Source organism: Eptesicus fuscus, chromosome 23 (assembly GCF_027574615.1).
Source record: "Eptesicus fuscus isolate TK198812 chromosome 23, DD_ASM_mEF_20220401, whole genome shotgun sequence".
NCBI lineage: Eukaryota > Metazoa > Chordata > Mammalia > Chiroptera > Vespertilionidae > Eptesicus > Eptesicus fuscus.
The window spans coordinates 4,082,224-4,097,381 of NC_072495.1; the positions used below are offsets into that span (position 1 = coordinate 4,082,224).

General features: G+C 49.8%; 1 protein-coding gene across 1 annotated transcript in view; it reads left to right on the forward strand.

The window, feature by feature from the left end:
- Nucleotides 1-15,158, forward strand: part of GCN1 (GCN1 activator of EIF2AK4) — a 55,843-nt gene that overhangs the window by 3,366 nt on the left and 37,319 nt on the right. Inside the window, exons 2-16 of the mRNA XM_008142775.3 lie at nucleotides 165-267; nucleotides 4,053-4,116; nucleotides 4,657-4,788; nucleotides 5,243-5,351; nucleotides 8,566-8,664; nucleotides 8,762-8,896; nucleotides 9,625-9,693; nucleotides 9,821-9,929; nucleotides 10,489-10,563; nucleotides 10,831-10,959; nucleotides 11,199-11,249; nucleotides 11,574-11,672; nucleotides 11,881-12,054; nucleotides 13,513-13,665; nucleotides 14,901-14,993. Of these exons, the coding sequence (XP_008140997.2) occupies nucleotides 165-267; nucleotides 4,053-4,116; nucleotides 4,657-4,788; nucleotides 5,243-5,351; nucleotides 8,566-8,664; nucleotides 8,762-8,896; nucleotides 9,625-9,693; nucleotides 9,821-9,929; nucleotides 10,489-10,563; nucleotides 10,831-10,959; nucleotides 11,199-11,249; nucleotides 11,574-11,672; nucleotides 11,881-12,054; nucleotides 13,513-13,665; nucleotides 14,901-14,993 (1,594 nt within the window). The remainder of the gene's footprint in view (nucleotides 1-164; nucleotides 268-4,052; nucleotides 4,117-4,656; nucleotides 4,789-5,242; nucleotides 5,352-8,565; nucleotides 8,665-8,761; nucleotides 8,897-9,624; nucleotides 9,694-9,820; nucleotides 9,930-10,488; nucleotides 10,564-10,830; nucleotides 10,960-11,198; nucleotides 11,250-11,573; nucleotides 11,673-11,880; nucleotides 12,055-13,512; nucleotides 13,666-14,900; nucleotides 14,994-15,158) is intronic.

Genomic DNA, 15,158 nt, shown 5'->3' on the forward strand with positions numbered 1-15,158 from the left:
TGATAAAGAAAGCCTCCCACTACCAAGAGTTATCCCGCCCAAAGTGTCAGTAGTGGAGGTGAGAAGCCCAGGGTTAGAGAGCTCTTCCCTGAATTCTGCACGTACACATTCACCGTTTTGTAGTCTGACTGGTGAAACTTTCTCTGTGGGCTTGGTCTTCACAGGTTTCTGAGACACTAAAGCGTTTTGCAGGGAAGGTGACAACAGCCAGTGTGAAGGAACGGAGAGAAATCCTCAGTGAACTGGGGAAATGCGTTGCTGGAAAAGGTATTTATTTTCCATCCATATGGCCTAGAGATGATTCCATTTCAAAATAAATTGTGTCCTCTGTTTAGAACCAAGGCCTTCTTTCCTCCTCCTTGTAATAAGTTCTGCTTTGACTTTCTGTATTTGCTTGTTATAATCTGCATTGAAACAGTAGGGTTAGTGGAGAGTTTATCCATTTAGATACCAAAGCTTTTTACAGTTTTAAGCGTTTTGATTAGAAATAGTTCTAAAAGATACCAACAATCTTTCTTAAGTAATTTTCCAGATGCAAAAACATTTTCCCAGTCAGTGTTCTGTGGGACTCAGCAAGATGGTAGCAGGTGGTTGGCCAGTAAAGGATCCCAAAATCCATTACGTGTGGGACATGTCACATTTTCTAATGCCCACTGGGAGATTCACAACATATTCCAGGGAGGTGCTTTAATTTTTTTAATCTTTCTTTAATCCCATATTTTCCTTGAACGTCCCCCTCCCCCTCTTTTTTTTAAAACCTGTTCAGGGTCTGGGGACCACATTTTAGGAAATGCTAAGCACAAACAGTCATCCCTATTTTGTACCATAATGGAGGGCTATCCCTGCAACCTATTGGGGTATGTAAGACTTCATCCAATCAATCCTAATTAGTTTTGAGTTTCCTTTAGTGTTTTTGCAATACAGCAGTGGTTCTCAAAGTGTGGTCCCCAGGCCAGCAGCAGCAGCATCACCTCAGAACTTGTTTGAGATACAAATTCTCAGCTCCACCCCAGCAACACCAATTCAGAAACTGTAGATTGGGAGTGGTTGGGGGAGCAGGGGACTCACAGCATCTGTGTTTTAACAAGCCCACACGATGATTCTTGTGTTTGCTGAAGTTTGAGAACTGTGGGTATAGAATGTTGACTCTCCCTTTGTGTCAGCTTTTACTTCTCACTAGAGGCCCGGTGCACGAAATTCATGCACTCGGGCAGGGGTGGGGAAGCGGGCCTAAGCCGTCAGTCGGACATCCTTAGCACTGCTGCGGAGGTGAGAGAGGATCCTGCCACCGCCGCTGTGCTTGCCAGCCATGAGCCCGGCTCAGGGCTTCTGGCTGAGCGGCACTTCCCCTGTGGGAGCACACTGACCACCAGGGAGCAGCTGGGCAGCTCCTGCATTGAGCATCTGCCCCCTGGTGGTCAGTGTGCATCATAGTGACTGGTCTTTCTGCCGTTCATTTGATTTGCATATTAGCCTTTTATTATATAGGACTAGAGAACCGGTGCATGAAATTCATGCACAGGGCGGGGGTCCCCTCAGCCTGCACCCTCTCCAATCCAGGACCCCTCGAGGTATGTCCGACTGCTGGTTTAGGCCCGATCCCCTGCCGGCCTGGTCGCCCCTAACTGCCCTCCCCCCACACTGCTGGCCTGGTTGCCCCTCATGGCCCCCCACCCCCACCCCCCGTCGGCCTGGTCACCGCATGCAGCCTGCTGGTCAGTCATTTGGTTGTCCCTCACTAACCCCCCTGCCGGCCTGGTCACCCCACACAGCCTGCTTGTTCAGTCATTTGGTCATCCCTCACTAACCCCCCTGCCAGCCTGGTTGTAGGCAACCATCTTGTGAGGGTGTGACAGTCAATTTGCATATTACCTCTTTATTAGATAGGATAGGATAGGAATAGGATTAGTCAAGAGCCCACTTTTTACCACTCTTTCACCCAAGTTCTCATTGGCTGCTTCTGCTGTCTCCTGGTAACATACCCAAGCTTGTTAAAATGGTGTGTAAGTGAAGTAAATTGCTATTTGTGAGCATCTAAGAGAGTCTCCCATGTCTTAATGCTTCAGTGTGTGACTTTTATGGCACCTTCAAAAGTCTTCCCAATCACTTTTTTCAACACGGTTGTAGTTAGAAAAGGCTGTCGTGTGACAAGTTGCTGTCTGTACACATCTTCTGAACTGTCATGGCTGCGCCCACTGCTGGCTGACTGCTGGACACTACACCTTCCCCATTTTATGGAGTAAGGAGTTCGATGTGTATGGTTGAAGTTCATGAACTTCTAAGATCTTTTAGGGAGATTTTACACTTCATTCACCCTGAAATTCTATTGTTCAGGGTGAATTATATTTGTAAAATGTTTTCTAGTCTTTGATATGCAAGCTGATTGTGGGAAGTTAACTACTCCCACACAAAATCGTTAGTTCTCAGTTTTCTAATTTTCTGAGTATAAGCAGGAGCCATTATAGTGGTCATTATTCTGGCCTCTCCAAGTGAGTTAACTAAAGGTAGGGGAGGATATTTCCAGCCAGGCGGAGGGGTTAAGACTTTCTCAGAGCAGTCTGATTCTAGATGTCATTGGTCAGCATGGCTCAGCCCAGCCTGCCCGAGGCCTCCCTGATGCTCACCTCAGTCCTTCCTTCTTGTACTTGAACCCTGATACTCGCTGATGCAGCATCTCCTGTGCCTGATCTTTCCAGTCACGGGCCTCGAGTGCAGCAGCCAGTGATGAAGGGCTCGGCTCTGGGGTCAGACGGGCTCGTGTTCTAGCCAGGGCTCATCCACTTACAGGCCATGTGACCTGGTTCAAGCTACTTAACCCGTCTGAGCCTGACTCCTTGCTTTGAGCCTGGCAATAGCAGTAGTGCCTCCCTCACAGGGTTGGTGTGAGGCGTGAGTGAGCAGAACATGTATGGATGGTGCTTAGCGCAGTGCGTGGCCAGCTGTGGTAAGCTCCTGGTGTATATTAGCTGTTTCTAGTGTTCTCTTAGCTGCAACCTGTCTCTGACCCCTGTTACCCTTTTCCTCCGTTACTGAAATAGCCCCAAATCCAGTGGAACAATACAGTGTTCTGGGCCTGGGGGGAATGGGTCTCTGCCCCTTCTTCATTTCCCCTTCATCATGCATGTCCCTGAAGTGTGGGCACTGCGCCAGCCCTTGTGGGCCTCCTGCTCTCGGTGCCCCCACCTTAGCTGTCTTACACTGCAGCTCACATTCCCCTCCTGTGCACCCCCTGCTCCTTCTTGTCTGCGTGCTTCAGTCTGGATGCAGAGCCGTCCCAGGTCGGCTTTCCATTAGTGAGCACTAGTGTTCAAAGTCTCTCTTTCACTCCGCTGGCCTGCTTGGTTTCCTGTGTCTTGGTTTCTTCGTCTTAAAATCACAGTGCCCATCTCATGGGGGTTAAATAGGTTAATGTGTGGGAAGTGCTTAGAGCAGGACCTGGCACTTTGCAGTGTTGGGTGTTATTATTTCTCCTCCTGTGTCCTGAACAGGCATTGTGCATTCTTACCCCCGTGCTTAACGCCACTCAGCACGGACGTCCCTTTCCGTTTTCCCCATAGCCTCCTAATCTATTAGGCCAAGCGTCTGTGTCCTTAAAACCTTCAGAAACCACTCCACTTTTCTATCCCTCATAGTACTTTAATCTTTGTCCCAGGTTATAAAACTCTTTGTTAGGATATACCTAAAGAAAAGTGCCCATAGCATAAACAAACAGCTCACTGAATGATCGCAAACGAAACACACCCGTGTAACCAGCATCCCGATGGAGAAGCAGAATAGTCCCAGCACGCTAGCACCTCCACTCAACAGCATGGTAAATTTTGAGGCTACTCTATTGCCTTAGTTTTATTCATTTAACAAATGTCCACCTGCGAGCTTTTCTGTACCACGTATTTTCCTAAGGTCCTATTTGTCATTGTTTTTTCCTCTTGGGAATTCTCTTTCAAATGAACAGGAGTGTCCAGTGGGCAGAGATCATGTCTGACAATACTTGGCTCAAGCAGATGTTCACGAGGTAGTTTTCATGGACTGGTCTGTGTAATCTTTGGTTTCAGATCTGCCAGAGGGAGCAGTGAAAGGGCTCTGCAAGTTATTCTGCTTGACTCTGCATCGATACAGGTGAGTCCCAGCCAAAGGCCCGTGTCCGGAGCACTTTGTGCAGAAAGGTGGTGGTGGAGGGTAATGGTTAGAGCCCAGGCTGTAGAGCCCAATTGCCTGGGTCCAGTCTGGGCTTTGTCACCTTCTAGCTGTTGGATCCCAGGCAAGTTACTTAACCTCTCTATGCCTCAGTTTCCTCATATGCAGATGGGATGATGCTATTACCTACCTCATAGGTGGTGGTTAGAAAGTGTGAAGTGCCTGCCATGCTATGAGTGCATCAGTCACGCACACAAAAGCCTTGGCCTCGTTGGAGGCCCATAGTGTTTCTTAAATGTGGGTGTTGCCCTTGCAGCTTTAATGGCTTATTTGCCCCTATTAGCTGCTTCCAGAATCCCTGGAGGTGGTAGATTTATCTGGTTATTTCCTAATCCCATCGTCTGTGATCCTCTGGAATACAGTGCAGCCCGATTTTCCTGAGAAAGACCAGCGCTTGGCCTAAGCTGCCGTGCCCCTCCCCACGTCCACATGCTCACTCGTCACCTTCATTCCTCCCCCTAGAGATGCAGCCTCCCGCAGGGCCCTGCAGGCAGCCATCCAGCAGTTGGCTGAGGCCCAGCCGGAAGCCACTGCTAAGAACCTTCTGCACTCTCTGCAGTCTTCAGGCATTGGCTCCAAGGCCGGTGTCCCCAGGTAAGTTTTAAAGCTGGTGGCCCACAGGGGCTTGATGGAGTCCTACCCGGGAGAATCTGGTGCAGGGGAGCTGCACTGAGCAGGTGTCAGCATGCCTGTCCCTTTCCCCTTTGCAGCTCTGAATGGTGCCGGCAGTCTGCCTTCTGAATGGAGGGAGGAGCCAGGATGGCAGGAGGGGAAACCAGGTGCCCACCAGGCAGGGAGTGGGAGAAACCATCTTTTTCTTTTTGTTTTTATAGTTGTGCGTGCAAAAAGATGGTAGTTTGACTGAGGAGGCCTGCACTCTTTGTCCTGAGTTGTCACGGATGGTTTCCGGGGAGCTGGTTTCAAGTTCTGCCAGTTGTAGATCAAGGGAGGGTCCTACATACCAAGCAGGGCCTTGTGCTGACCATTTGTCCTTAAGATGGAGGCTGCTCTGACTCACCTCTTGCCTGCCCTCTCCTCCCCTCTGTAGTAAGAGCAGCGGCTCGGCCGCCCTGCTGGCCCTGTCCTGGACCTGCCTTCTGGTGCGCATCGTCTTTCCCTCGAGAGCCAAGCGGCAGGGGGACATCTGGAACAAGCTGGTAGGTTCCTCCGGTCTTTGGAGTCGTGGTCAGAGCTGGGGCGTGTTCAGGCACATTCTCTGTGCAATGTGCTCTCTTGGTGCTGGTGACCAGGCACGTGGGACTGTCCTGAGGTGTGTGACTTTGGTGGATGGGCATGAGAGCAGCATAATAACATTCATCTATTGGAATCATTTTGTTTTTTTCTGGCTAAGCATTCCTTTTACTGTGTTTGGATTTCAGTGTTGAACTGGCTAATAGAATGGAATTCTTGCCAAATGTTTTGGTCCTTAAATTCTCTCCTTTCTTTCTTTCTTTTTTTTTTTTTTTTTCTTTTGTTAATCTTCACCCAAGGATTTTTTTCCATTGATTTTTTTAGAGAGTGGAAGGGGGTGGAGGAGGGTAAGGGGAAGAGAGAGAGAGAGAGAGAGATCAATGAAAGAGAAACATCGACATTGATTGGCTGCCTCCTGCACCCCCACAACCACCCCTACCCCCACCCCACCGTTGGGGATCGAGCCCACAACCTGGGCATGTGCCCTGACTGGGAATCGAACTGGCGACCTCCTGGTGCCTAGATCAACACTCAATCACTGAGCCCCACTAGCCGGGCTGGGCGGTTCTTTTGAATGTCTAGCTATGCTTAGAGCAGTGGTCGGCAGACTCATTAGTCAACAGAGCAGCAAACCGCAGCTTGCGAGCCGCAGTTTGCCGACCACTGGCTTAGAGGAAGGCAAGAGGAATGGACTTACAGTTTAGTGAAAAGGAGTCTGAGAAGTGTGGTGCGGATCTCATTGTTGGCCATGAGATTTGGCCAAGTACTTAACTTCTAAGCTTGTTTCCTTACCTGCAAAATGGGGAAAAGTACCACTCACCCCACCCATCTCAAAGAATGGCATGAAGATGGGCTCAGACCAGGTGTGTAGAAACTTAGGCCATGCAGGTAAATGCAAAGTGGCCTCTGCAGTAGGACATATTGATGGCCTTGCCCTTGGGAGGTTATGCAGCACACTTCTGGGGATGACCGTGAATGGCCGTCGGTAAGGATTAAAGGATAGGAACACGGAAGCCTCTCAGGTGGTGGGTATGCTGGACTTGAACTCCCTTCAGAATGTGCGTTTCATTGTTAACAAAAGGCCTCCTTACAAGATGGTTCATCATGAGCTCCCTCCTTGGCTCATCTGCAGTGAACGCTTATAACCATTATCCAAGGTAAGTATGCCCGTGGGTTAGTCAGTGGGAGAGGCTAACCCGGAATGTTGTGTTTATGGGACAATGTGTCAGGAGCTTGAGACCATGTTTAATTTTTCGGTGTCTTGAATCCTTTGCTCGTTGCCGATGTTGACAAAGTGTAGTTCATTCAGTTGCTCAGCTACTTGAGGGCCTTCTAGGGCAGCGGTCGTCAACCTTTCAGACCTCACGGACCACCAGTGGTCCGCAGACCACCGGTTGGCGACCACTGTCCTCGGGGCTGGGCACTTGGGCTGCAGCAGGCAATGTGACAGGATGTTGCTCTCTCAGAATTGTGCTCTTGTGGAGAAAGCCGACGGCAAGGTGTAAAGTCATGCAGCAGAAAAGTAGGTAGGAGGAGACAGTGTGGTGGGGGCTGATGGTGGGAGGAAGGCCTCTCAGAAGAGGTGTCATTTGAGCAGATACCCTAAGGCTAATGAGAGACAAACCAAGCCCAGGTCTAGGTTAGAGCATTCCAGGAAGAGGGAACAGCAATATAGTTCTGATTGCAATATCAGCAAGCTTATTATTTTAATTAAAATTTAAAATTCTTTTTAATTAAAGCAATAAATGGTTCAAAGTTCAACAAGCATAGAAGGATATACTGGTTTCATTCCTAGCTTTTTTCCCCTGCCACCTGGGACCCCTCTATTAAGAGTTTCTTACATTCCAAAGTCAAAGTTAACAGAAAAAAAAATAAAGTTCCTTATGTGTGTAGATATATTCTTTTTTTTCAATCCTCACCCGAGGATATTTTTCCATTGATTTTCAGAGAGAGTGAAAGAAATATCAATGTGAGAGAAACACATCGATTGGTTGCCTCCTGCACGTACCCCAGCCAGGGTCTGGGCTGGGGAAGAGCCTGCAACCTAGGTATGTGCCCTTGACTGGAATCGAACCTGGGACCCTTCGGTCTGCAGGCCAACACTCTATCCACTGAGCCAAACCGGCTGGGGCGTGTAGATATATTCTTTGTATATATGACCAAATAGATTTTATACCACTGGTAACGTAGATCACCTTGTTTCTTCTCTTTAGTCAATTTTGGAATTTGTTTCAGAATAGTACATAGTTTTTACATCACGAGTTCTTTGTTCTGTATGACTGTTTATTAATCCTTTGCACTCGCTTGCTTTTTTCTCGATTCCTTTATTTTAATGCTGTGTCGAGTCACACTCGACATCTGAGTGCAAAGGTTAATCCTTTATATAACTAGATTTATATAACTAGATCTACAAATGCCTTCTTGATAGGCATTTATATTGTTTACAGTCTTTTGCTGTTATAAAAACACATTGCAGTGAATAACCTTGTACAGATGCCATTTTGTACACATGCATGTGGAATTGGGCACACTTCTTCAACTGCCCTTTTTCTCAGGGTGGCAGGTCACACTGCTCACCCGTGTCCGTGGCATTTGAGGCACATGAAGTCTCTGAGGTGTTTTTAGTTGAGTACGGATTCTGTGCTTCATTCTGGATTGGACAGTGAGCCCCACACTGGCTGGATCATCTTACTGGTGGGTCTTCCTCTTCTGTATCCACAGTGCCTAGCACAGTGCCTGCCATTTAGTCAATGTTCAGTAAGTATTTGGAATAAATAAAGTAAAAGTTGAGGCAGATAAATATATAAAAGAGGATGCTTGTTCTTTTCCTGCATGGCACTTAACTTCTCTGGAATTATATATTCACTGTGTGTTTCTTTGTTTAATACCCCTTTCTTCCTCTGGACTCTAAGGTACGTGGAAGCAGGGACCATGCCTGTGTTGGACTCCATGTATTTTCATTGTTTGACTCAGAGTGGGTGCTCAACAAATATTTATTAAGGAAGTGCTTGAGTGAACAGAGGTCATTGCAGAGGGGTGGAGGGCTGGAGGCCAGTGGGAGAGGCCTAGTGGAGATGAGCCCAGGATTTGCAGGCCTGACGAAGGTCTGGGCCAAGCTGGGAGGCCATGCAACCTCCACTCCCGTGTCACATCCTGACCCGAGCCCCTCCTTCCCTGCAGGTGGAGGTGCAGTGCCTGCTCCTGCTGGAGGTGCTGGGTGGCTCCCACAAGCACGCCGTGGATGGTGCCGTGAAAAAGCTCACCAAGCTGTGGAAAGAGGTGACAGGAGGCAGCAGGGGGTGGTGGGCATTGCTGCTTCTGTGCCATCCCAGGTGCTCATCATCATCATCATCTGCTTTACACTCTTCCTCCTCAGAGCCCCAGCCTGGTGGAACAGTACTTGTCAGCCATTCTCAGCCTAGAACCCAACCAGAACTACGCAGGCATGCTGGGGCTGCTGGTGCAGTTCTGCACGAGCCACAAGGAGATGGACGTGGTCAACCAGCACAAGGCAAGTGGACTCCCTGGAAGGGAGGAGGGGGAATTGGACTTGTCCTGTTGGCCCCAGCTGCTGGCCTTGTCTGGAGCTTGTTGGCTTTCTCACTCAGGACCCTGGCCTTTCTCCATGAACTGTGAGAAGTTGGAAAGTTTTGGCACCATGTCTGGTTTGGGGAGAATCCTGGCATAGTTTTGAGAGGATAGCCTGTTCATGCGGTCATTCATTCTCCCACAGCTGAGCAGCTGCCATATGCCAAACACTGTGCCAGGTGTTGGGGATGCAGTGGTGAGCATGGAGCTGCGATCCCTGCCCTGGTTATATCTGTGATACACACAGAGGGAAAATGCAAGGAGCCATGATACTCTGTAACCGGGGACCTTACTTAGGTTATGGGTCAGGCAACACATCTCTAATGAAGGGACCTAAACAGTGAATAAGCCTTAGCAAGGTCGAGAGGTGAGAAAGAGCATTTTGGGCAGAGAAAGCAGTCTGGGAGGAGGCCAGTGGGGTTGGAGAGTCTTGAGTGGGATAGGGAGGTGTGAGATGCAGCCGGTCGGCCAGGTAGCAGGCAGGCCTTGCGAGCCATGCCAAGGACTTTGGACTTATAGTACCTCTTTGCTTGACACTGTGAAATTTGGGGCACTGATTTGTATTTTTTTTTTTGAGACACTCCCACTAGAGGGACCTCACAGGCCAGGGATGAGATATTCAGAATGTCACCAGGTCTTTGTATTCTCTAGAGTGCCCTGCTGGATTTTTATGTGAAGAACATCCTGATGAGCAAAGTGAAGCCTCAGAAGTATCTCTTGGTGAGTGAGAGGTGGGGCGTACTCACCCGGACAAGCTCAACCCCACTTTCAATTCTGTGGTTCAGAGCTGTCCTGGATTCTTGGTCTGTTCACGTGAGGGCTGCGCCTGACTCCTTTCTCCTTCTAGGATAACTGTGCCCCTCTGCTCCGATACATGTCCCACTCGGAATTTAAGGATCTGATACTGCCCACCATCCAGAAGTCCCTACTGCGGAGTCCCGAGAATGTCATTGAAAGTAGGTTGTTGCCAAACGGGGCAGTGGGAGGGAGGCAGTGCCTGATAAGCAGCACCCCTGACACTTGGCAGCAGGAAGCTTTGGGACTTTGGGAGAGTGATCAGGGACCCTTTCAGAATATGTTGAAAGTCATGGCCCTCTTCCAGAAGAAAGCACAACAGTGTATCGGCTTCGAATACTGCATACAGTTTTAGAGGTCCAAGAACCTTCTGGAGACCATTCAAGTTAAGAACCTCTGCTCTAGATAGTTTGAACTTGGTGTGGAGGTGGCACTTGAAACCATAGGATGCGAGGGTTGAGTCTCTGACTTTATTTATCTTGCTAAAAGGTGTAGGTGGAATGCTAGAGGGACACTTTTTTGCTGATTGGGATGGGGCAGTGTACAGCTCTGCAGCAGAGCTTTGGGGCAAAGGTGTGAGCACTCAGGTGGCCATAAAGAGATGAAGAGTAGTCACAGTTCTGTGTGTCTAGACAGCAGGCCGGGTAGTATTTGTGGGGAGCAGGCCAAATGGGTGTTACATCTGTGACTGACATGGTCAGTACTTTCTGTCCCCCTCAGCTATCTCCAGTCTGCTGGCATCAGTGACTCTCGACCTCAGCCAGTACGCCCTGGACATCGTGAAAGGACTGGCTGGTGAGCGTCCCGACCCCTCCTCAGCCCCGAGAATGGCACCTTGGGTTTTGGTTGTCCTTGTCCCAGTTATTGTAGAAACAGGCAAGGGGACAGCTCAGGTTAGAAATGAGGCTTTACCCTAAATGGCACCTGCATAGTTTCTTCCCAGAGATCCTTTGTGAGAACTAGAGCTAGGATGGAAGAGCCGGGAACATGGGAAAGGCAAAGATAAGAGCCTGGATCCTCAGCTCTGAGCAGCTTCTGAGCAGCGGCTGTCTGTGTGTCCAGGTCAGCTGAGGTCCAACAGTCCCCGCCTGATGGACGAGGCGGTGCTGGCGCTGCGGAACCTGGCCCGCCAGTGCAGTGACTCCTCCGCGATGGAGGCCGTGACCAGGCACCTGTTCGCTATCCTTGGAGGTGAGCAAGCCTTTGTGGCCATGGCGTGGTTTTTAAATGTTTTTCTTGACATTTTTCTGTTTGTCAGATTTTCTCTAAGAATCTTTTTTAGGGGGAGAAAGCTAGTAAATATTATTTTAAACCTAGCTTCACAATAGATTACTTCTGGAATCAGAAGCTGCATCTTGATATCACACACATGGTCCCCTCGGGAAAGGTGACAGATGTGAATTTTGAATGTTTGCCATCTCTCCTCTCAGGCTCGGAGGGAAAACTAACTGTTGTAGCGCAGAAGACCAGCGTCCTCTCAGGTACAGAATTTCTCCGCAGGTCCTGGGGGTGTGGTGATGGATGAGGTGTAAGTAACTGTTAGGGAGGCGAGTCCTTCTTTGGATCTTGACTCCTCTGACATCCTGGGACACCCCAGCTGGCTCCCAGGACTGCTGCCTGCCTGCCTGGCATGCGGGCCCTGTTGAAGTCCAGCGGGAGGCCTGGCTTCTGCAGGGGGGATGGGAGGAGGAGCAGTGATGGCCAGAGGAGAGGCTTGGCGCTGGGGAGGAGGGCAGCGGCAGGAAGGCTCCCGAGTTGGTGTTTTGTGGTGGCGAGGAGTTGAGCAGGGGTCTCCTGCCTTCTAGGGATCGGGAGTGTCAGTCATCACGTGGTGTCTGGGCCTTCCAGTCAAATCCTGAATGGGACCGTGGCTGAGCTGTTCATCCCGTTCCTCCAGCAAGAAGGTAATTCTGTGCAGCTGGTGAGCATCGGTGGGGACCCAGGCTGGACCCGGTACTCCCCATCAGAGCCTGCCATGAGCCCCTCCTGAAGGCACTCCTGCCCGGAGCGTCGGCTCCCGCTCCCTTGTACTCCTGCTTGCTTTCTGCGCTGCCAGCCATGATGTGATGCAGGTCTGAGATGTCGGGCTGACGGGACTTCTGCTTTCCCTAGTTCACGAAGGCACCTTGGTGCACGCCGTCTCTGTCCTGGCTCTCTGGTGTAATCGCTTCACCACGGAGGTGCCCAAGAAGCTCACCGAGTGGTTCAAGAAAGCCTTCAGCCTTAAAACCTCCACCTCCGCAGTGAGGCACGCCTACCTGCAGTGTATGCTGGCCTGCTTCCGAGGTGAGATGCTTCCCCCGTCCCCGCGGCAGGTGACCTAGCTTTTAGGGCATCATTACTGTCTCAGCCTTTCCCTTTGTCCAGCTTATGTTTGTGTCATTTCTTCCTGAGCCTCTGGGAGCACCAGCTCAATCTGCATAACAAATTCTGGCCTCTCCCTCCTATTAGACCTTCAATGACAAAGTTTTATTCCAAGAGGATCCAGAACCAGACCTGATAATATATATCTGAAATCATGGAGGAATGATTTTGATAGGACTGCTTTAAAAGGTCCAGTTTATATAAACTTGACTCTGGACCCACTAACCCCTGCCCTTGCTTCAGTGCTGACAAACCTGTCATTGGGCACGGGCATCCGCCTCCTTCCCAAACAGCTAGGGGAAACTCAAATCTGTGTAGGAGCTTGATCTCCAGGTAATAAGCTCTAATATTGGTTTCCGCCTCTGAGATAGGCTTATATTTCTTTTTTTGAAAGTTTAAACAGGGATGAGCTGTGTTTAAAGAAATGTCTGGGAGCCCTAGTCGGTTTTGCTTAGTAGATAGAGCGTTGGCCTGCGGATTGAAGGGTCCCTGGTTCGATTCCAGTCAAGGGCACGTGCCCAGGTTATGGGCTTGATCCCCAGTAGGGTGTGTGCAGGAGGCAGCCAATCAATGATTCTGTTTCATCATTGATGTTTCTCTCTCTCCCTCTCTTCCTCTCTGAAATCTATAAAAATACGTTAAAAAAGAAATACCTGGGAGATTTTAGAGCCACCTCTAGAGAGGGGATGTTCACTTGTCAGTTGCAATTTTGCTGCATTGATCAGTTTCTACTTCTGGATTTGAGATTGAGCAGAGACTTGTTTAGTGTAGTCTCTTCAGCTTGAGCTAGTTCTCCTCTATGCTTTAAAAATAAACATAATGAACCTTTGAAATAAACACTTCTTGGATTCAAGTCCATGACATCATCTGGATGAAATACTTGTTTCATTATGAAATGTGCAGATATACCAGTTTAGTAATTACACGGGTTTAGCTATAGGTATAACAGGTTTCTACTTTTTTAAGTGGGTTTAGTTCACTGGTCAGTAAGTTGGTTCTAGTTTTGGAATTTGGGTCCAGAGGTCGTCTGGTATGGGGGAAGAGCCCCAGAAACAAATTGGTAGGCTTGAGGTTGGCCCTGGCTCTCTCCCAGACCAGCTGTGTGGCTTTGGGCAACTCACTTAACCTCTCTTGCTGTTTCCTTATCCATCAAATAAATAGCTGCACTACTGGGTTAGTAAGGATCCTCCTAGCTCTAACTCGATGTTTGTGGAGTTGGATTTAAGCCCAGGTTCTGATTCCAGTTCTTCCTGGTATTTCACAAGGTAGCTGAGGGTTTTAGTTAGCTGCTTCAGACCTGGGTGGGTAACTCCTTCCTTGAGTAGCTTGTCACTCCCAAGAGTTAGGGTGTTGTGTAAGGTGCTGGTGCTCTCTCCACAGGTGACACGCTGTTGCAGGCCCTGGACTTACTACCCTTGCTCACCCAGACGGTGGAGAAGGCAGCTTCCCAAAGCACTCAGGTTCCCACCGTCACCGAAGGCGTTGCCGCGGCCTTGCTGCTCTCGAAGCTTTCGGTGGCCGACTCCCAGGCTGGTAAGAGTCAAGGGCTGTCCAGGAAGGTCGCAGACAATGGCCGCTTTCTGAGTCCTGGGGAGGAGTGTTTTGATGTTTAGGCTTTTATAGGATCAGCTTGGCCACTTACTGAATTGGGTCAGCCACACGGCAGCTTGTCATCTGCTGGGATGAGCCTAGGAGTCACATTGGGTGATGGGAATTCAGCCAGGGCCTCTGTCACTGTCCGCCAACCTGTGGCCCCAGCGCTCTGGGACGGGCTCTTGAGATAATGCCCAGGCTAACCTGGGTTTAGTAGTGGGACTTTTTTTTAATTGGTTATACATCCATACGGTGTACCATGGAAAGCTTCCCCTTGGCCAGCCCGTCTTCCAGCCACTAGTTCCCCTCGCTGGGCAGTATTACCGGTTCCATCTCGTCAATTTGTCATTGATCAGACACGCCGGGTAACGTACTGTATATGCCATGTTATGTACTAAACATAACTTGGAAAAGTCCCAAATGAGTACAACAAAAAGAGCCTTCTCATTCTTTTTTGGGCTACATGGTATCCCATGCTTTCTTTAGTTTACCTTCTACTCTGCATGCAGACGTGCCTGAACTTACTCCAGTGGTTAGGAACGGAGCTCAGCTCTTTTCATACAAGTATTGTGTGCCATCTGTGTACATGCCAAGGCACTGGGCTCCCTGGGGGGAGGACCTCGCTTCAGCAAACTTCAGGCTGTTTCACTCTAGAGGGAGAGAGGAGATGCAAATAGATGTCTGTCATTTAAAGCAAAATGTGACATTATGCTGTTTTGAAGGAGGGATTGCTTTTAGTTTAGGACTGGGCATCAGAAAAGGCTTCATAAAGGAGGGAGCGTTTGAATGGGAGGCCAGGAGGGTTTCACCAGCTGGACGGGAATAGTCCAGTGTGGGTTCAGACCAGCCCCAGTCAGGGAAGGCCCATGTGTGAACCTCAAGCCTTTCAGCCTGGCGCAGGCGAGGTGGGAATTCCAGATGGGAGGCAGCTCGTCTGGGCTCCTGGGGCAGCAGGCAGCCACGGAGGGCTTTCCTGTGGAGGACTTTCCTGTGGGCGATGATACCAGAAGGACTGGTCTGCTTTCAGGCCAGGGAGGGCAGAGAGCCTAGCAGTGACCTGTCCCTGCAGTGCAGGGTCTGTCAGCAAAGCCAGCCCCGGCAGCTTCCGGATGGAGGGGCCCAGCCGTGGTGGGCGTGGTGAGTGGTGCCATCGGGTGACCTTTTGTTTCTGGCAGAGGCCAAGCTGAGCGGTTTCTGGCAGCTGATCGTGGATGAGAAGAAGCAGATTTTCACTTCTGAGAAGTTCCTGCTCCTGGCTTCAGAGGATGGTGCGTTACTACCCCTTTGTGGACTCAAGGCTGGGGCTGCATCTCTCTCTCACTGGAGGGTCCTCAGCGAAGGCTCCTCCCTGACTGCCTGTTGTGACCAGTCAGCTTTGCAGAGACGTGGACCAAAGTGATCTGGCCAAGGCCTTGGCTGTCCTGGGAATGCAT